General features: G+C 38.7%; 11 protein-coding genes across 11 annotated transcripts; 1 reads left to right on the top strand and 10 right to left on the bottom strand. All coding sequences in view use genetic code 12, as the record gives it.

Annotated features, from left to right (window-relative positions):
• Window positions 1–543: 543 nt before the first annotated feature.
• On the bottom strand, window positions 544–2,217 carry I9W82_005460 (uncharacterized protein; the record flags this gene model as incomplete). The annotated part of the gene is made up of 1 exon (XM_067694639.1): window positions 544–2,217. One exon carries the CDS (start codon window positions 2,215–2,217, stop codon window positions 544–546), a length of 1,674 nt encoding a protein of 557 aa, XP_067546940.1.
• A 1,257-nt stretch (window positions 2,218–3,474) lies between these two features.
• On the bottom strand, window positions 3,475–5,247 carry I9W82_005459 (GIT3; the record flags this gene model as incomplete). Its single annotated transcript, XM_067694637.1, has 1 exon — window positions 3,475–5,247. One exon carries the CDS (start codon window positions 5,245–5,247, stop codon window positions 3,475–3,477), a length of 1,773 nt encoding a protein of 590 aa, XP_067546939.1.
• Window positions 5,248–7,470: 2,223 nt separating this feature from the next.
• URA4 (dihydroorotase) lies at window positions 7,471–8,577 on the bottom strand (the record flags this gene model as incomplete). Its single annotated transcript, XM_067694636.1, has 1 exon — window positions 7,471–8,577. One exon carries the CDS (start codon window positions 8,575–8,577, stop codon window positions 7,471–7,473), a length of 1,107 nt encoding a protein of 368 aa, XP_067546938.1.
• Window positions 8,578–8,935: 358 nt separating this feature from the next.
• TRX2 (Trx2p) lies at window positions 8,936–9,403 on the bottom strand (the record flags this gene model as incomplete). Its single annotated transcript, XM_067694635.1, has 1 exon — window positions 8,936–9,403. One exon carries the CDS (start codon window positions 9,401–9,403, stop codon window positions 8,936–8,938), a length of 468 nt encoding a protein of 155 aa, XP_067546937.1.
• A 350-nt stretch (window positions 9,404–9,753) lies between these two features.
• Window positions 9,754–10,200, top strand: I9W82_005456 (U4/U6-U5 snRNP complex subunit; the record flags this gene model as incomplete). Its single annotated transcript, XM_067694634.1, has 1 exon — window positions 9,754–10,200. The coding sequence occupies one exon, from the start codon at window positions 9,754–9,756 to the stop codon at window positions 10,198–10,200; it is 447 nt and encodes a 148-aa protein (XP_067546936.1).
• A 36-nt stretch (window positions 10,201–10,236) lies between these two features.
• TFS1 (Tfs1p) lies at window positions 10,237–11,070 on the bottom strand (the record flags this gene model as incomplete). Its single annotated transcript, XM_067694633.1, has 1 exon — window positions 10,237–11,070. The coding sequence occupies one exon, from the start codon at window positions 11,068–11,070 to the stop codon at window positions 10,237–10,239; it is 834 nt and encodes a 277-aa protein (XP_067546935.1).
• A 733-nt stretch (window positions 11,071–11,803) lies between these two features.
• On the bottom strand, window positions 11,804–12,487 carry HAP5 (Hap5p; the record flags this gene model as incomplete). The annotated part of the gene is made up of 1 exon (XM_067694632.1): window positions 11,804–12,487. One exon carries the CDS (start codon window positions 12,485–12,487, stop codon window positions 11,804–11,806), a length of 684 nt encoding a protein of 227 aa, XP_067546934.1.
• A 107-nt stretch (window positions 12,488–12,594) lies between these two features.
• On the bottom strand, window positions 12,595–14,022 carry I9W82_005453 (S-adenosylmethionine-dependent methyltransferase; the record flags this gene model as incomplete). Its single annotated transcript, XM_067694631.1, has 1 exon — window positions 12,595–14,022. The coding sequence occupies one exon, from the start codon at window positions 14,020–14,022 to the stop codon at window positions 12,595–12,597; it is 1,428 nt and encodes a 475-aa protein (XP_067546933.1).
• Window positions 14,023–14,148: 126 nt separating this feature from the next.
• Window positions 14,149–15,903, bottom strand: I9W82_005452 (amino acid permease; the record flags this gene model as incomplete). The annotated part of the gene is made up of 1 exon (XM_067694630.1): window positions 14,149–15,903. One exon carries the CDS (start codon window positions 15,901–15,903, stop codon window positions 14,149–14,151), a length of 1,755 nt encoding a protein of 584 aa, XP_067546932.1.
• A 543-nt stretch (window positions 15,904–16,446) lies between these two features.
• I9W82_005451 (uncharacterized protein) lies at window positions 16,447–17,157 on the bottom strand (the record flags this gene model as incomplete). The annotated part of the gene is made up of 1 exon (XM_067694629.1): window positions 16,447–17,157. One exon carries the CDS (start codon window positions 17,155–17,157, stop codon window positions 16,447–16,449), a length of 711 nt encoding a protein of 236 aa, XP_067546931.1.
• A 155-nt stretch (window positions 17,158–17,312) lies between these two features.
• I9W82_005450 (amino acid permease) lies at window positions 17,313–19,064 on the bottom strand (the record flags this gene model as incomplete). Its single annotated transcript, XM_067694628.1, has 1 exon — window positions 17,313–19,064. The coding sequence occupies one exon, from the start codon at window positions 19,062–19,064 to the stop codon at window positions 17,313–17,315; it is 1,752 nt and encodes a 583-aa protein (XP_067546930.1).
• Window positions 19,065–19,968: the final 904 nt, after the last annotated feature.

Here is a 19,968-nt window from a genome sequence, read left to right as displayed (position 1 = left end):
GAACGCAATGCCAAAAGCGCGGCGCAAATGAATACTTTTAGGAAGGAAAGTATCACAAAATCACAAAGGAGACAAGTTATTTGTGATTGTATTTCTAGATTAACACGGCAAAGTGGAGGGTGGTTACGACTATTTTGTCTTTGTATCCGACGGAGGTTATTGTAACTTCTCTCTAAAGTGAAGCCGTCGTGCATATACGTTCCTTAGCACATATATCCAAAGCTATACCAAAACCGTCCTTGACCATATGAAGGCGAGTTTGTTAAACTACTCCCGATCTTCCTTTTCCATGTAAAAGCCTACTCTCTAGGCTCAAATTTTCAAGACTAGAAAATTGTCTTAGACTAACTGCAAAGGAAATGCACTCTTCTATTGTGAGATGTTTATCTTGATGGTTCGTAGCTACTGGCGCCCACCTAGGATTAAACTACAATAGCCTAACCTCTTTTGCAAGAGGTATTCTTTACAGAAAAGCTACAGTCTAATATATCTACTGTAATCCATTCACTATAACTCCTGTATAAAACAGACCTCCTCTAAATATTATCTCTTTTCGTGAACAACGACAACTTCGTCATCACCCTTCTCTTTACCACCAACAACTGGTTCATCAATTCTGCTCTCTCCGTCAACTGAAACTATACCAAAGTCTCCAAACTTTTCAAACTTGGTAAATCCGTTATCACGTAAGTACTCCAAGAATAATTTGTCCTCCTTGTTAATAGCATCTTGTCCAACTGGCGGAACAAAGAAGATTGCCAAAAAAGCACTAAATAAGCACAATGCTGATGATACGTAGAATGGCACTTGTAACGCCAAGTTTTCATCGTAGGAATAATGCTTTTGAATAGCTGGAAATACCCAAGTACCAATGAAAGCTCCAAGCTTTCCAGTGGCGGCAGCAATTCCATAATACTGGCCTCGGATTGGAGTGGCAACAGTCTTGGAAGCGAGCAACCCAGTATTGTTACCAGGACCAAATTCACCAAAAGTTGTAAAGATTCCAAACACAACGACAAATCCGGCAACGTGCTTCTTTAATGAATCTAAGCAAGCTGACATAGCGATACCAATTATACCTTGAATACCAACACCCAAAGCCAACGTCAATCTTGGTCCGAGGTAATCACCGACAATTGCACCAACAAAACATCCTGGCATATAGAATAAGTTGAAAACAACAGACCAACCCCAATTTTGATACAAGGATCCATTTGGGATAATTTGACCAATGATAATGGTGTTGAATGTACCGAACGAGTAAACTGAAAAGTCATAAATGAACCAAATTAAGGACACAATAAACAATCTGAACCAATAAAATTTAAAGATCAACCAGATTGGGTAGTCCTTGTAGGTGACTCTTTTCATGTTGTATTTTGTAAAGTTGGTCGAATTTGACATCTTCAATCTAATAAAGAACAAAATTAGTGGTGGAATTACCCCCAATCCGATACTAATTCTCCATACAGCACGCAAGTGACGAGGACTAAAAATCCACAACAACACAAGCGGAACGAAACTAGCAACAACAAATCCTAAATCAATCATTGAGTTTGTGAACCAGGAAAAGTATCTGTTTCTGTGACCTGCTGGTAGTTGGTTGGCAAATTCCGATGCAATGACTGAGCTTGTAGGATATTCCGAACCAATAGCAATACCGAGAAAAAACCTCCAAACAGTCAAACAAGCAAAGAAGCCCTGTGTGGTTACACCCCAAGACCCCACAGCACACAACAAAGTGAAAACAATCAACATGATACTGGCAATTAACATCCCTTTATGTCTACTCATTCTATCACTGATGTATCCAAAACCCAATTGACCAATAATCGTACCGACAAACGCAATAGAACCAATGTTTGACATGGCATTACTTTTGGTAAATTCGTCACCATAAATGATTTTCAATGAGGAGATAACGTTACCAATACCAGCATTGACATAACCATCGGAGAATAAACCAGCACCTGAAGCAAAAGCAGGCCACAAATTTTTCATTCTAACCTTAGTTTCAACTTCATCCTCGTCGCCGCCTACAACTGTAACGGCGTCTTCACCACTTGATGTCATGGTTGAGAAGTCATCGATTTTGGCAAGTTTGTCTTGATCCATCAAAACGCTTTGTGATTTACCAATTGTCATCTCATCCTGGATACGACCAATCCAACCAACGAAAAGATCGCTTGCAGACTTTGGGAGATCTCTGGTGGCCATTTCTTGAAGTTTGTAAATTAGCTACTTGCGGAACTCATTGTCTTTATTTGGGTTATTTGCATTATATATATACGCAAGCAGCATTTATTCGAGTTTAGTAAGTTGACTTGTTTTGGAAATTTCATTGCCCACGAGGGACCTCGTCAACGCTCTTTCTTCCATTGTTGAATTTTTTTTTTTAACGTTCATTAAGTATCACCGCTTAAACTCTATCTAGAGCCACAACGCGTCGTAAATTAGTGATCCATTTCCGTAGTTGAATCTACACGGCTAAGTCTACAGAGCAGAGATCTATTTAGGGTTCGTTCCTCTGTGAAGCGTTTCGTAGTGTACCTGGTGAATGGAAAATGCAATTTCCGGACAATCCCCAAGTGTTCTGCAAACTTATGGTTTCAGCATCTCACGCAATTTTTTTTCTGGGCACGTGTCACCCTTTTCAGTTACATGGACTTAAGGCACGGCAGCCAATTTGAGTTACTTGGGGAACTTTAACGCAATTTAGCATTCCTCCCTAAACTTATATGATTTTCAAGTTTGTGCGCAAATTTCTACAAACTTTTTAAAATACAAGATGAGTATCCTGTCCAACGATGCAGTCACTACAACAGTCAATGAAACATGGTAATCAGTACAAGAGAAGAGCTTGATTCAAAAAGAAAAAATCTATTGGCTGTAACTTCTCTGACCACGCGATAGTCAATCAAGGCGTGTGCTTCCATTCAATTTTACAAAAGCGTTTAACCTTTAATGGTTATTTCTATTTTAAGAAAGAGCTTGCACTTGCGCTATTCCGCTTATACGTATATACTGTATGACGGTTCAATTTAAAAAAGTTGCAAAATTTTGTTTGATTGCCCACGTGGCTAATAATTACACAAAGCAATGATTTTGAATCTATTTTTATCTCACTTGATTTTGTGCTGCAAATTATTGTACCTTTGTATACGAGCCAAGACAATTCATCCGTACGCTAAAACGTTGACACCAGCTAGACACCACAAACAGAGAATGGAAGTGTTTACAAAACCATTCAAAAGACCAAAAGCGGTTTAGGGGGCCAGATTGCGTTGTCTGTAGTCATTTGCACTGGCCGTTGTTGTGACTTGGTCTATGGTACATTAAAGAGAGACCCACCATTTCAATCTTCAGTAAGCATTTAAAATAATCGTATTATGAACTAAATAACATTCTAAAATGTCTAAATTATCCCGCCAAATAAATCAATAAAAGCAAACGTATAGATGTGGAAGCTCTCTTTCACTGTTTGACTCTCTTTTCGTGGACATCGGCTTCCTCTTTCGATGCGCCCAATGAATCATATGCCATAATTTCCAGGCCAGTGAATTCCGCGGCACCGGCAGCGTGGCCACCAACAGCTCCATCAGTTTCGACAACTGCATTTGGATTCCTCTTGTGTTCTTCAGCAATCATTTCAGTAACAACTCCCGGTTCTCCCAAGATTGTGATATCAAATCCATTTGCTTTCAAGTATTCAACGAAATCGGCATCCTCTTTGTTGATAGCATTTTGACCGACATGTGGTAAACAGAATAAAGCCAAACATGCACTTAACACACATAATCCTGAAGAGATATAAAAAGGAACTTGTAACGCCAAGTTTCCTTGACCGTCGTACTTCTTTTGAATAGCTGGGAATACCCATGAACCAACAAAAGCTCCAATCTTACCAACAGCAGCTGCAATACCATAGTATTGACCTCTAATAGCGGTTGCACTGGTTTTAGAAGCCAATAAACCAATGTTGTCACCAGGTCCAAACTCACCAAAAGACGTAAAGATTCCAAACACGACAACAAAACCTGCAATGTGATGTTTTAGTTGCTCCAAACGTGCAGACATGGCAAATCCGATGATTCCTTGACAAGCGGTACCAACGAACACCGACAATCTAGGTCCTATGTAATCTCCTGCCAAGGCCCCGAGGAAAGCACCAGGGATATAAAACAAGTTAAATACAACTGACCAGCCCCATTGTTTCCAAACTGGTGCATCTGGAATAAGCTCACCAATAATGACTGTGTTGAAGTTACCAAATGAATAAGTTGAAAAGTCATAGATGAACCAGATTAAAGACACAACTGTTAATCTGTACCAATAGAATTTGATAATTAACCACCATGGGTAGTCCCTGTACCTAACATGTTTCATATTCAACTTTTCAAAAGTTTCAGAATCTTTCATCTTTAAACGAATGAAGAATAAAATCAATGGAGGCACAACACCCAACCCAATTGCAACTCTCCACAATGCACGTAAATGACGCTCAGTAAAAATCCAAATCAAAACAAATGGAACAAAGGCAGAAGCAACAAAACCAGCGTCAATCATAGCATTAGTGAACCAGGAGAAGTATCTATTTCTTTTTCCCGGTGGCAACTGGTTGGCAAATTCAGAAGCAATGACTGAACTTGTTGGATACTCAGCACCAATACCAACACCCAAAAAGAATCTCCAAACAGTCAAACAAGCAAAGAAACCTTGAGTTGTGGCACCCCAAGAACCAACGGCACATAACAAAGTAAACACAATCAACATGATGTTTGCCGCCATCATACCACCACGTCTGGCAACTCTATCGGAAATGTAACCAAAACTTAATTGTCCAACCACTGTACCAACGAAAGCAATAGAACTAATGTTTGACATGGCATTACTCTTTGTGAATTCATCTCCGTAAATCATCTTTAAACAAGACAAGACAACGGAAATACCGTTGTTGACATAACCATCTGAAAACAACCCGGCACCTGAAGCAAAAGCTGGCCACAAGTTGTTAAACTTGACTTTAGTGGGTGGTGCCTCATATGAGTCTGCTTCACCTTCAGGAAGTTCTGATGATGATTTATCTGAAGCGGTAGACCCATCGTGCTTGGAGTGGAAGTGTGGATTGTGGAGATCTTCGTCAAGTAGCTGCTGCTTGGATTTGAATAAGGTCACCTCCAGCGGAATTCTTTCTGCCCAACCGCAAAAGGCTTCTTTGAAACTATGTGGTAAATCTCTTGAGGCCATTTTTTGTTATCTATTTTGTATATTCTTTTGTTTTCAATCACTGAATCTACTTGTAGTGGGTACTTGTGAAGAAAAGGTAGATTGACCTATGGAAGAAAAGTAAAGATTCTGTTTTAAACATAGGTGTGAATGAGAATTTGGTTGGGAGTTGTCATATTTATATTAATTTCCACTTAAAGCAATGCTTGAACTAAACAATAGGACATTTGATTATGCAATAGGCAAAAAAAAAAAAAAAAAAAAAAATCTGGCGTTTAAATTAATTTTTTGATAAGTATCACAAAAGGGATTGAAAATTGGGTAAAAAATTTTATACAATACAATCAATTGTTAGTCCAAACCAATAAAATCATTTATTGTAATCTTGTATCTTTGTGCAATCGAGGAAAGATTAAATTAATTTTGTATTTCCAGGTCACTATGTAGAGGTATCAAAGAACTGAGCTAAGGGAGAAAGTATCGAAAAAGCGCTTTCAAGGACTGCGCTTTTCAATAAAAGTAAGTTTCAAGTGAAATTACGTTTAAACTCCTCCTGCTCTTTAACCTTTTTTAGGTAACATTAACAAAGAAAGTTTTGTACATGGTTCAACATATGATATTAATCCACCGCACATAATTTTTTTTTTATTATTTTTTTTTATTTACTGCCTGTGTCTTGTTCTCCGCTTTTACACAACGTGCAATATCGAATATGAGATTGCTTGTTTGTGGTGTACTTGAATAGCCCCATGTGATACTTTAGTTCTACACGGCTAAAGCAATTTGCGTTTCTACTTTATCTAGAGATCCCCCAGTACCAAGAATAATAATGAAGCGCCCCTGCCCATCCCCTCCTAAGAAAATATCTTGCTATCGCGTGCCGTCAAAATTTAAGAATTTTTTTTTTTTTGACTTGGCTCTAGAAGCCTGTCATATTTAGATTGACATTGAAATCTCAGTACTGACAGACATTTTGTAACATCCGTTGCGTTGTTGCGCTTGCATCGCCTTAAGGATACACGTGGACCTTGTAACCACTAGGTTACACTACTCACAAATGGCTTTGGGGTTGGGTTCGTTCAAAATTTGAGTCTTCTTTTTTAAATCCTATTGCATATGTAATACGCACTGCTTAATAAGCACACAAAAACTGTAAAACAATTCAATCCTATTGTCCAAAGCCTCTACAGTTAATAAGTAAACTTGCGTAAAACAATAACTATTCGAGTACACGTGGGCCACCAAAAATTTTATAAAAAAGACTTTTACAAGTAAACCAACAGAGGCTTTACTTAAAGGGGTTTATTAATAGAATCTTGGTACTTTGTTAATTTCTTTTTCTCATCGCATCGCTTAGCTAACCTCTATTGTTCTTTTTTGACAGAAAACCAAAGCTTCCATACCACGAGGGCCTCATCGAAGATACATGTGTGTGGTCAAAAGTGAATGGTTTAAATTTGGCGCTAAGTCGTGTGAGCTTGTTGATTTCCGCGTTTACCCGAGCTAGAAAAAAAAAGAGAAAGCTTATGTCCAGATTGCACGTGATATTTCAATTTACCCAGTGTGCAGATCATGAAGCTTGTAAAGTTCCTACTACCCTGTCTCTCTTCTGAAGAGTATCAAAAGCTCTACTGTATTGCTTCTGAGCCTCTGCGCAGTTACACCACGTTTTCGTTACTTCCCGCGCTTCAGAGAACCGGACTTCCGTTTTTTTTTTTTTTTGTGAAATCGTACTAGCCCACCTTCTGTGAAATCCGTTGGCTATTGTCCATTTCAATTTTGGATATTGCATATACCCGAGTATCCCAGGTTTACACAGAAACTTTAAAGTAAAAAAAAACTTTTTCAAATGCCGTACGAAGTTAGTTCAAACCCATCTAAAGTCTTTGAAATGAAACCTTATTTTTGCATGCGTTATTTAACATCTAAACACAATCGAAACATAGTGGCGACTGCAGTTGCGTTTTGATGGACAAAGCACGAGGAACGCAATGGTATAAGACGCAGCGCAAATATAAAGATACACTTTTGAAAACACATCACAAAGCGGTATTTGCGTTCTTAGTTTCTGTTTCTGGGATAACGGCAAAATGGGCGACCGTTGGATTCATTGTTTTCATTATCCTTGTTGGTAAGAGTGTTGTCGTTATGACACATAATCAGTGGAAAATTCTAGAACACGCTACATAGTACTCTCATTCAAGTCGTTCATATTACCCTATTTACACCCGTTCTACAAAGCCTCTAATTCTTTCTCCATTCAGTAGTATACTTCAATGTCTCACCAGCTTTGAAAGGAACAACCTCAACTTCACCATTTCCAATTACATCAGGCACATTATTACTTCTCTCAACCAACCATACACTCTCCCCCCTGTGTTTATCAATAATATCCGATTTCAAGTTGTAAAAATTAACCCCATTATCACTGATAAATTTCTTCAAATTGGATAATTTACCCTGTTTGTCAAAAACTTCAGCCACATATGCAACAACATTCGATTGAGTATAAACACCAGCGCAAACACCAACGTGTACTTGCTTCTTGTGGATTGGATGTGGAGCAGAGTCCGACCCAAAAAAGAACCATGGTTCACCACTAGTTGCAGCTTCAATCAAAGCTTGACGATCTTTTTGGAATTTAGCCACTGGTTTACAGAAATTTATTGGGTTTCCAGCCCATTGGTCAATAATTAAATATAAATGATGAGCAGTTATCGTGGCTGATACATAGATTTCATCATTGGCAGTTTTCCCTTTGTTTAATTCACGGATCAAGGCAATCGACTCATGGGTTGTACAATGCTCCAATACTATTTTCAATTTAGGAAAATCGGCATGCAATTTGCGTAATGCAGGGAGAAACTTTGGTTCAGCGTTGATGACATTGATTTCATCTTCAACATTACCTCTAGCTTCTTCCTCTTTTGATAAATGGGCCTTCTCTCCATGTATGTTGAGAACCAATCCACGTTTCTCCATCACCTCAAATAAAGGATAAAACAAACTGAAATCATTAGGATCAACACCCGATGCTGAATTTGTAGTTACACCAGCTGGATAGCACTTGATACCATGAATCAAATGACTCACATCTTCAACCAATTCAGGCGTCAACTCTTTGCACAAGTACAAACTCATCAAAAACGTAGTTTCAGGAGCAAGTTTGGAAAGTTGCGTATGGTAATCGACAACTTGTTGTTTGGTAGTAACAGGAGGAACAAGATTAGGCATCACATAGGCAATAGCAATTCCTCCTGAGCGAACAGTCGGTGTAATCAATTTACACATGGCACCATCACGCAAGTGTACGTGCATATCTGCAGTGATACCTAAATTAATCTCAGTCATGGTGAAGCTTTAGTTGTAGGAAGCGATTGAAGTGAATTTAGTTTGGTCAAGTAAAATTTTTTCTTTTATCGCGATGGTTTTGTGGTTGGTAGAAATTTTGTGTATTCCCCATATTCCCTGATGAGATAGAGAAGCACACCCTAAACTTGCGTAAAGAAAAGATGTGATACTCTAATAGGATGCTTAGCATTAACACAGACCTCTCTGCAATCCCTACACTAAATGAAGAAAGAAAACATACATTTTTTGCATCCACTATACACTAATTGAAAGTTGAAACATTTGAACCGAAACTAAGTAAACCCATCACCAAGAAAGAATATAAAAACCTCCATCAACACCAAAGAATCTTTATCCCTTACAACAAATCATTATCCAAAAGCTTCTTAATTTCAGCAGGTTGAGATCCAACAACTCTGTCAACAACCTTACCCTTTTTGAAGAACAAGGTAGTTGGAATAGAGTTAATATTGTATTCACTAGCAAACGATTTCAGCTCTTTATCCTCAATATTCACCTTGTAAAAATCAACAGGCTTTGAATGAGTGTGATACCAATTGGAGTGTTCATCCAATTTTGAATTCATTTGCAAACAATTGTCACAATCATCAAAGAAATCAACAACAATAACATGGTCTTGGTTTGAAGAGCCAGAACCCAAGCCAATATTGGAGGCCATATCCATAGCTTTGGATTGAATCTTGGTTCTTGATGAAGTACCAGGATCAACTCCAGTTCCAGTCTTTCTTGAAGTAGTTTCCGAAGATTGATATTGAGATTGTAAAGCAGAAGCCAATTGTTGTTTAGTTTTGATATCTTGTAACATGTTTATGATTTAATGATGGAGAAAGAAACAAAATTACAATTTGCAAAGGATTCCTGAGGGGTTTATATATTACTTCTTCCTCCTTGGCTGAGCAAAGCTTAATTGGTCTAGGCTCACATACCTCTTACATAGAGTAGCATAATTTTGCAATCTTCTGCAACTTTATGCTCTTGCTGCACCATCGCTACCACTTTGGTCCCATCGCACAAAGCAAAAGAAAAACAAATACAGCCCAACTATAATCACCACTACGTCATCGCAAGGCATCCACAAGACCACTTGGCTTTACCATACATATCCCTTTTGGATAGCTCATTTCTACTCACAATTTTCCCCCTTTTAAACTCACCATGGGCTCAGTATTCCTTCCTAATTTACGCACAGGCTGGCACGTCGATCAAGCAATTTTATCCGAAGATGACAGAGTTGTTGTGCTTCGATTCGGCAGAGAAGAAGAAACTCCCTGTATGATAATTGATGAACTATTATACTCAATAGCTGATAAGATTAAAAACTTTGCTGTCATTTACTTGGTCAATTTGGATAAAGTACCCGATTTCAACATAATGTATGAGCTAGATCAAAATAAAATGGAACCGTACACATTGATGTTTTTCTATCGAAATAAACACATGTTGTGTGATTTTGGTACTGGTAATAATAATAAATTGAATTTCCCAATCTATGACAAACAAGAGTTGATTGATATTATTGAAACAATTTACAGAGGCGCAAGAAAGGGCAAAGGTTTAGTCGTAAGTCCAAAAGATTACAGTCGAGCTGCAAAAAATATATAGAAATTTTATATAAAGAAACTAATACAGTATTCATCCCTAATTGTCTTCGTTTTGAGCGTAAAAGAAGTTTACAGCCAACAATTTTGATCCTGGAGCAGTGGCTTTAATCCAATCTCTAACTCCACTCGATGGAGTTCCAGTTCCCCAGTTTGGCCTATCTTTAGGTGCTTCCAATGAGCTTGCCTTTGGATCTTGCTTAAACAACAAGAATACATAACGATGTTTTCCAGTCTTTGGTGGTGGTCCTGGTCCTTGGTATTTGAAAACTTCTCTACCTCGAGCAGCATCAATGAAATGGCTGATTTCTGGTTCACCAGATTCAGTCTTCAAGTTTGGCAAAGTAATATCAGTCACCAACCAGTGCAAGTACTCTGACCACTTGTGATCAGTGTTTGAAGGTGCATCTGGGTCAGTTAAAACCAAGATAAACTTATCTCCTTCGTTGATTGATTCAATCTTACCATCCTCAGTTGGTGAGTTTAAAGTTAATTGAATCTTTGGTTGCTCTTGAGTACCTGAAACTGATAAAGTGTTTCCCAAAGTGACCAATTCAGTTGGACCATATTCAATTGATAACAATCCTTGAGTTTCAAAATCGTCAACAACTTCTGGAACAATCTTGTTCTTGGTGAATGCTTCATCCAATGATTGTGAAATAGTGATTAATGTCATTTTCGAAATGAGTAATTTGTTTGGTGGATATTTATAGCGTCTATTATTGCTTATGGAATGATTGTAAAACAAGGATCGAGTAACTGTGGTAGTGGTTTTAGCAATTGACTTCAACAACGATTGAGTAGTAGTAGTAGTATTGGCTCTTCTTAATGGATGCTGTTTTAGTATTGCTGTTGATGATAATCTGTTCAACATGAAGAGCAAGAAAAAGAAAAAAAGGAGGCAAAAAAAAAAGGAGGGGGTGTTGGGGGTGATTCGGCAACTCTATTTATATACCGGCGATTAATAATAATAGCAATCAAAAAATTAAACAAGCGACAATTTTCAAAACACAAACTTTGCAATTAGACAAAAACTGTGTGTAATGGGTAGAATAACCTTTCAATTGAACGATAAGCAATTAAACACTTGACAAGAAATAAAAAAAGAAAAGCAGAAGTTTTCGGAGAAGGTGAAAGTTTTTGGCGCTTGTCGGAATTGCGTTATTGGTTATGGGCGTTTAGCCAAAAATATTAATTTTGTGTGGCACACGCACGACTTAAAAAGAATGTGGCACCATTGGATAGAAGTAAAACATAAAGCTAATGCACTTCTGACATTGAGGTGATTAACGACATCGTTTCTTGCCTTTGTTAGGGTTGGCACTGGAGCTGAGAATACTCTAAGGAGGTGTCATCCAGAATGGGGTTTCAAAGCCAGCGCTTAGGTTTCGCAGCCAAGGACCTCGCTATGGAACTACACCTGAGCACCAGGTTCACTATTTATCTACAATCACATCCACTAAAATCAAACATTTACTCTTTTGAAAAGCCCATTGGGAAAAGAATCCCCAGTGGTGCCTATATTAATAATACAAAATTCAGAAGAAAGCACTTTTTCCGTACGCCCAGAACACACCCACCAGCACACAATCTCCTCCTCCTCCTGCTCACTTTGACAGTTTTTCCTCTTCTCTTGGAACCACATCTATCAAGAAATCAAACATATCACTCTTGGTCAAAGCGGCAGCAATATCCGATTTCTGTAAAGTCCTCCTCTTATTCTCTTCTGCGTGGATCCATGCTCTCATAGTCAACTCTGTAATGAAAACATCGCATCCTTTAGCAAATAAAATGGGCGCTTCAGCACTAATCATTCTTACATCTTCATCGGTCTTCATCACTTTCTTGATTCTTGCTAAAGGCAACTGATGGTTTTTGAAATCGTGTTCATCATGTTCAATGGAGTTTATAGTCTCTTGCCAGTATTGCATCATCATATCCCGATGTGGGCCTTCTAAACCTTGACCTACATTGTTGAATACATCACCAGGCTCTTGTTGTTGAGCAGCAGCAGCGGCCTCAGCAGCAGCTTGTGCTGCAAGTAATTCAGACTCATCAACTATCGTTTGATGTGAGGGCACTATGTCTTCTTCCTCGTATTCTCCTTCTTGACTAATTTGTGCATCATCACCTTCAAATTGTTGATGGTGTTGATGTAGCGACCCTTCAAGTGCTTCGTGATTGCTTATGTGTGGGGGAATATGTGTTGAATCTTCAAGACTAGGCTGCTCTTCATCATACCTAGCCACTTGGCCACCATCTATGTAGTTTGTCTCTTCGTATGTGTCCATGCTTGTCTACTTGTTGATATGTGATTTGTTTTGGGTATTTTCGGTGAAATTTTTCGCTCATTTTTTTTTCCTTTCCCGTATTTTCTACATTGAGCTAAATTGTATCATCAATTACTAACAGCTACAACAGTTTCATCAAATCTAACAGATTTCCTACGCTCTCCATTAACATCATGGGGAATCTCCAACTCAATTTCACCATCACCAACTTGCTCTTTAGTCTCCTTCAACATGTTTCTAATATTCTTTGCATCTTGCTTCTTTGAAGATGAGGATGACTTCCTTCTTTCAGTCTCTTTTGCATCGTTCTTACACTTGTTACATGCACAAATGAATCCCCAATTGACTCTCAACTCTCGTTGTCTTTGGTGAAGAGTGTGGCTTGGGTTGACATAAGTGGTTGTCAATTCTTCACCTTCTTTGATATCTCTCTTGGCATAGACTTTCAATCCCGATATACGGTCCAGGGCGGTATCAACGGTGGTATTAGGATCACAATTATGATTCAAGTGTGATTGAGTTAAAAATACATTCGAATCGAGGTTGTTGATGTTGTATGTTCCCATCATGTACAAAAACTCCTTATATGAAACTGGATTCTTTGGGAAAACACGAAGAAACTTTTCATATCCCTCTTTCCATAATGTCTCCTGTTGCTCTTGAACAAAAAGGGCTCCTCCATTCATATTGTCAAATGCCCCACCACTGGAGTCCAATGCCTTGTATCTAACATCTTGAGAAACTCTAGCCATGGCATTAAACTGCTTTTGCTTGACTCCCAGTTTATCCAACAAGATACTTGCATAGATTAAAATGATTGCATACAAAGCATTCCATGACTCCTTCAAGCAGTACTCCTGTAACTCCAAAAACGCATTTGCATCGATAATCTTTGGCTTTTTCGAATTTGGATTAAATACATTGTGCTTCAATGCACCATGCAAATGGGTATCCATTTGCTTACACTTTTTCGAACACCAAACTTCTGCACACACGTCACAATCCAATCCTTTTAACACGGTCTTCATTTCCGTTTGTTGCAAAAGCTTACCACAATTGGCACAAGCAGATCCATTTGCAACCAAATGCACATTGGCCAATGGCGGAACAAAAAATAACGGCGTTTCGCTCCATATCAACTCATCTTTGCTAATCGGTTTCTTTGCATACAAACACTTGCCTCTTTTCGAAGTCATCACCACTTGAACCTTGGACGGGAGCTCAATTTCAGGAGTCAATTCAGATTTGATTTCTTTTGCATAAGTGTATTGTTCTTGATTATTCAAAAGACCAAATTTTTTCAACAACTGTTTAACTCTCTTTTCTGAGACTGTCCAGTTGGGATGCTTTTGCTTGACTAGAGCATGTAATTTGGGAACTCCAAGTTCCTCAGTCGATGGATCTTCTTTCCATATCGCTATAACTTGGTCAACAATTTGACGTTCATGGGGCACAACTGGACCTGGTTCCTCCGGCTGACTGTCATTTATTGAAATGTACTCTAGTTTCTCCTCGAGGGTAGGGTCATGTGTCATTGTCAACTGTGGTGTAAGACTAATCAGTTGATAATTTTTTGCATCTGAATAATTTTTCATCTCATTTTTCTTTTGCCTCTTACGATCGTACCTACAATTAAGATCTTGTATGGTGTGTACATCTATTCAACACCAGAACCTATACATTCTATAATAAAATGGCTTTTCAGCTAGTTCGGCTTTTTCTTCAGCCAATTGTTGTTGCAACACATCCAAGTCAACATTAGCACGTCCAGTATCTATATCAATCTCATCTGCTTTCAAGTATATCTTGAAATTACGTTTCCAAATTTTGTAACCTATCCAAGACACGAGAACCACTGGGAATCCCAAGTATGCCAAAAAGAAATCATAAGCACTTGGTTTTTTACCCAAGGGGAATAAAGCAATCCAGAACTGAGCCACTAGGAACAATATGTTGAGGATGAGTCCATAATATGATCCCCAGATGCCTGATTGTGCTACAAATGGCAATTCATCAGTTGTCCTTCCTTGTGCTTTCAAAGCAGCTCTGAATCTAATATGACTTATGTTGATACTCATCCAAGTGAATATCGAAGAAAGTCCAGATAATGCTAGCAACCAGTTAAAGGCCGACTCTTGAGCGTTTTGATCTGCGGCAATCAAGGCAAATAACCCAAATGCATTGGTAAGACCAATGGCAACTAACGGTCTTCCAGCACGATCAACATATCCCATCCATTTTGGAGCCATTCCTTGTTCAGCTAATGAGTTTAATGATCTGGATGTGGCGTACACTGAAGCATTTCCTACTGATAAAACTGATATCAAAATGACTGCGTTAATCACACTTGGTAATCCCTTGATACCTCCATTGATGATAGCAATAGTGAATGCAGAAGCTGATGCATCAACTGAACTCAGTCCAAGCAATCTCTTGTCATTATATGGAACCAAACATGAAATCATAGTCAACGAACCAAAGTAAAAAAGCACAATTCTCCAAAACACCTGTTTAATAGCTCTTGGTAAAGCTTGACGGACATTCGAAGTCTCACTAGCAGTCAATCCAATCATCTCAGTACCACCATATGAGAACGCAGCCGTAACAATACATGAAGCAACACCTTTGAACCCAGATGCAAAAGGGCCAGGATGACGCCAGTATTTTCCACCAACAAATTCATGGGTTGGTCCACCACCAGCAATCAAAACAATACCCAATATTATAAACCCAATAACTGCTAAAACTTTAATAGTCGAGAATATAAACTCGGCTTCACCATACGCCTTCACCCCCAACATGGTGATAAACGTGATAACTAACCAAAAGATAATCACAAATGCATCTGAATTTATACTCGAGTTCCAATATTGTATGGTAATTGCAGCAGCCACTAGCTCCAATGGCAACAAAACAAAGAATTGCATAAAGTAATTCCACCCCACTGCAAATCCAATACCAGGCTCAATAAAGCGACTGGCATATACATTAAATCCACCACTAATGGGGAAAGTGGTTGCCAATTCACCCAACCCTTGCATCGTGGCAAACACGGCAGTGGCAGTCACGACCCAAGCAATCATAATTGCCCCAGGTCCACCCGTGTTCAATGCCGACCCGGTACCTACAAACAACCCTGTACCTATACTTGACCCAATTGAGATCATTTGCAAGTGTCTAGCCTTTAAATCTCGACGTAAACTCGAGTTGGCTGAATTGAGGTTAATCTTTTCCAAGTCGGTCAATTTGTTGGAATCTGTTGGGTCATGGTTGGTTTTCAATGTGTGGTCGGTTTCTATGACTGGTTTAAATGAATCTTTGAATGAAGTCCATAGCGTTTGTTTTTGTTCTGTTGGTGATACTATGGAGTCATCAACAACCAAGTTGGACTCTACTGATTTCTTTTCTGAATTCATGATGGATAAAGAGAAAGTGATAATGAAGAAGAAGAAGAAGGAATATAGAGGAAGCAAATTTACATAGACCCTTGTTGTGCCTATATGGAAAAGAATGAAAAAAAATTCAGAATTTTTCTTGATGCGTCATAAGGAAACTAAAACCATTTTATAGAAATTGGAAAGGCAACTTGTTAAAAATGAGTCATCTAGCATCTGTATTCTGAAGCGTAAAACTACTCTTAGTAAGACACTACGTTTTAAACTCGTGTGCAAATCGTATACAGAAACTAACCCCGTCGCATCTCTCAAAAAAAAAAACTGCGAAAATGCCTTAAGCTGCAAACACAAGAAAAAAGAAACGAGAAACAATAGGCGGCAATTTTAGACATTATTTTCAGTTACACAAAGTGTTTCTTCTTCGAAATGCCTTTTTCTTCTTTTGGAATGAAACCTCATCTTCATTTGCCATAAAAAAGGTTATTTTTGGAAGGCATTGAGAGCTTTGATGCACAAAAACAGTCTTACAGTGTTATAATGGAATACGTCACATATTCCACCTTTTTATTCCAATTTTCGCCGTTTCGGCTTCACTTCACTCTCACTTCGTGGCCGCAGTGTCGCATTTGTTTGTGTCAAATATGGGACAATCATTTTCTCAATCATCATCAAACGAGGCACCAAAAGACTTAGAAATTGTTTTATATCTTTGATGTCATTATCTAGTGAGCTAAACTGTTCCAACACTTGACCGAGGGTTTCGTTTTGGTTTATTTGCCTTTCTTGAATTGCAGAAATTTGAACATGTATGTCCTTTGCTGAAGATTCGAGTGCCAGTATCTTGCCATCAACACTACCGCACACCTTCTCTTGATTTGCAGTTGATCTCTCAAGCAAGTTTGAAATTTCATTATTTATCGCAACCTTCTCAAGTCCCTTTTGCAAAAGGGTTTGATTGGTGTTGATCTCGGACCTTATCTCCGCGAGATCCCTCTTGACTGCAACTATTGATGTGGACATTTCTTGAAGATCCTTTTTGGGAAACCTTTGGAGACTGATGTTTGCTTTTGATATGCTCTCTTTCAATGTAATAGACTCTAACTCCAATCTAGCTGCATGTTGTAATAAAGTGGTTGACTCTTTGCGGAGTTTCGTCTGAGTCGGTTGCGTGTCTTGTGGCTGATGTGAATTACCAAGTAATGATGAAAAGAATTGCTCTGGTTCACTTGAGTAGTCTGTATTGCTTGCAGGTGCTTTGTTACCTCTGGTTATCATATTTTGCCTTGTGTGGTGAAGTTTGCTCTCAGGAATGATTTTTTGCAACACATCTGAACTTTAACCACACTTGAGACAACAGACACAAGCTCATTAAACGTTACAGTAAAGATTGTCTCTATAATTACAGCAGACTCTATTAATACTAGCTACTATTAACACCAGAATCTATAACACCTTACATAGAATGGTTTCTTCCTCAACTCCTCTCTCTCCAATTGTATTTCCTGTTTCAACAAGTCTGTATCTACATCAGCACGTCCAGTATCAATATCAATTTCCTCAATTGGCAAATACAATTTCAAATTGCGTTTCCATATTTTATAACCAACCCAACATATAATCAACACGAGGAATCCCAAGTAGTTCAAAAAGAAATTGTAAGCACTAGGCGACTCTCCCAATGGGAATAAAGCAATCCAGAACTGAGCTACTAGGAACAATACGTTGAGGATGAGTCCATAGTAGGACCCCCAGATACCGGATTGTGCAACATATGGTAACTCATCAGTAGTTCTACCCATTGCCTTCAATGCTGCTCTAAATCTGATGTGACTCAAATTGATACAGATCCAAGTGAAGATAGATGACAACCCTGAAATTGCCAATAACCAATCAAATGCCGATTTCTGAGCATCATTGTTAGCTGCAATTAACGCAAACAACCCAAACGCATTGGTGATACCTATAGCAATGATTGGTCTACCTGAACGGTCGACATATCCAACGCATTTTGGAGCCATTCCTTGTTCAGCCAAGGACTTCAAAGTTCTTGAAGTTGCATAAACGGCGGTATTACCAACTGATAAAACGGAAACCAAAATAACTGCGTTGATCACACTTGGCAACCCTTTGATACCCCCATTGACTATGGCGATAGTGAATGCAGAAGCAGAAGCATCCACTGAGCTCAGTCCCAATAACCTCTTGTCATTATATGGAACCAAACATGAAATCATAATCAAAGACCCAAAATAGAAAAGAACAATTCTCCAAAACACTTGCTTGATGGCCCTAGGCAATGATTGACGAACGTTGGACGTTTCACTAGCGGTTAATCCAACCATTTCCGTACCTCCAAATGAAAAGGCCGCAGTAACGACACAAGAAGCTACACCTTTAAAACCGGCAGCAAAAGGCCCCGGGTTGTGCCAATATTTCCCGCCAATAAATTCATGGGTTGGGCCACCACCAGCAATTAATACAATTCCCAAGATAACAAACCCAATGACAGCTAATATCTTTAACGTCGATAACACAAACTCCACCTCGCCAAAAGCTTTGACTCCAAAAAGGGTTATGAAGACAATGGCTAACCAGAATATGATAACAAACACATCTGAGTTGATACCTGAGTCCCAGTACTGTATGGTGATTGCTGCAGCGACCAACTCCAAAGGTAACAACGTAAAGTATTGTAGGAAATAGTTCCACCCCACTGCAAAGCCAACCGCAGGTTCAACAAATCGACTAGCAAAGACATTAAAACTACCACTGACAGGAAAAGTTGTAGCCAACTCCCCCAATCCTTGCATTGTTGAGAAAACTGCGGTGGCAGCAAGGAACCACGCAATAATGATAGCCCCTGGCCCACCAGTATTCAAAGCACTACCTGTACCCACAAACAAACCGGTACCTATACTCGACCCTATGGAAATCATTTGCAAGTGTCTTGTTTTCAACTCTCGGCGTAAATTCTGATTAGCAGAATTGATATTAATCTTTTGCACATCGGTCAAAGGTTCCCTTTCTCCCAATTCATCGTTGATCTTGTGTGTTGCTTTTTCATCTATTGGTGGTTTAAATGAGTCTTTGAACGAAGTCCAGAACCCTGGTTTTTCATCAGCTGATGAGTTTGAATCGCGAAACAGTAGGTCTGTCTCATCAATCTTCTTTTCCGTTGTCATGATGCAATTGTAAAATGGTAGGTGTATTAGGCAAAGAAAGACGTAAGTATGTTCCAAGGAATGTAAGCCTATGGTATGTAAAGAGTAGAAAGAGTGACTAATCAAGCTGATGGGTTCGGAAAAACTGTTGCGAAAATTTTTGAGTCCCAAAGAAGTCAAAAACAAGAAAATATATGCAAAAAAAAAAAAAAGAAATTAAAATAATAATAACCACAAAAACTGTCAACTTTACTGGTCTGGGACATATCTAAGAATAGCATGCAAATAAGGAACATATAAAAGAATGGTTGAGGCTTAATTTGCAGACAGACGGCTCTATATCCAAATGAAAGACGCATGAAAGGCTCAATTTGTGGGTAAATGCTATGATTGGATGATTTTGTTTTCGAGTTTGGCCATCACATTGTAACCGCCAGAGTGTATACCAGGCGTGAATATTGCATAATCACAAGCAAAAATATGACATTATTTCTCGTGCTGTCATCAATCAGTGTTTCACCTGCTTGCTTGCTTGAATAACTTCATTCATCAGCTGCTCCTCTTAGCTGTTGAAGTTGTCCTTTTGATAAGGTAAATGGCAAGCTTGGTATTTCATTAAGACAGATTTGATTGATGTAGAAGACATTGTAATGTAATAGTAACTTTTATTAGCAGTATATTCGTTAGAAACTATATACTTAAGTACGAGTTTCTTGGAAAACTTTATCCCTATTTATAACTCTCACTAAGTCTTATGCTGAAAATAATCAACGCCTTCTGATCTTTTGTTTCACACAAACACGTAGTAAGATACATACTAGCCTTGAGAAATCCCCCGCAGAACAACCAACTAACATGATCTCAAAACGCACTACCACCCGTTAACGATGGCCCCATGTTAAGAAACTAATTGGTTTCAAATATT

The sequence above is a fragment of the Candida metapsilosis genome (genome assembly GCF_017655625.1).
Source record: "Candida metapsilosis strain BP57 chromosome Unknown scaffold7, whole genome shotgun sequence".
Classification (NCBI taxonomy): Eukaryota; Fungi; Ascomycota; class Pichiomycetes; order Serinales; family Debaryomycetaceae; genus Lodderomyces; species Lodderomyces metapsilosis.
This window is presented reverse-complemented; position numbering and strand designations above follow the sequence as displayed.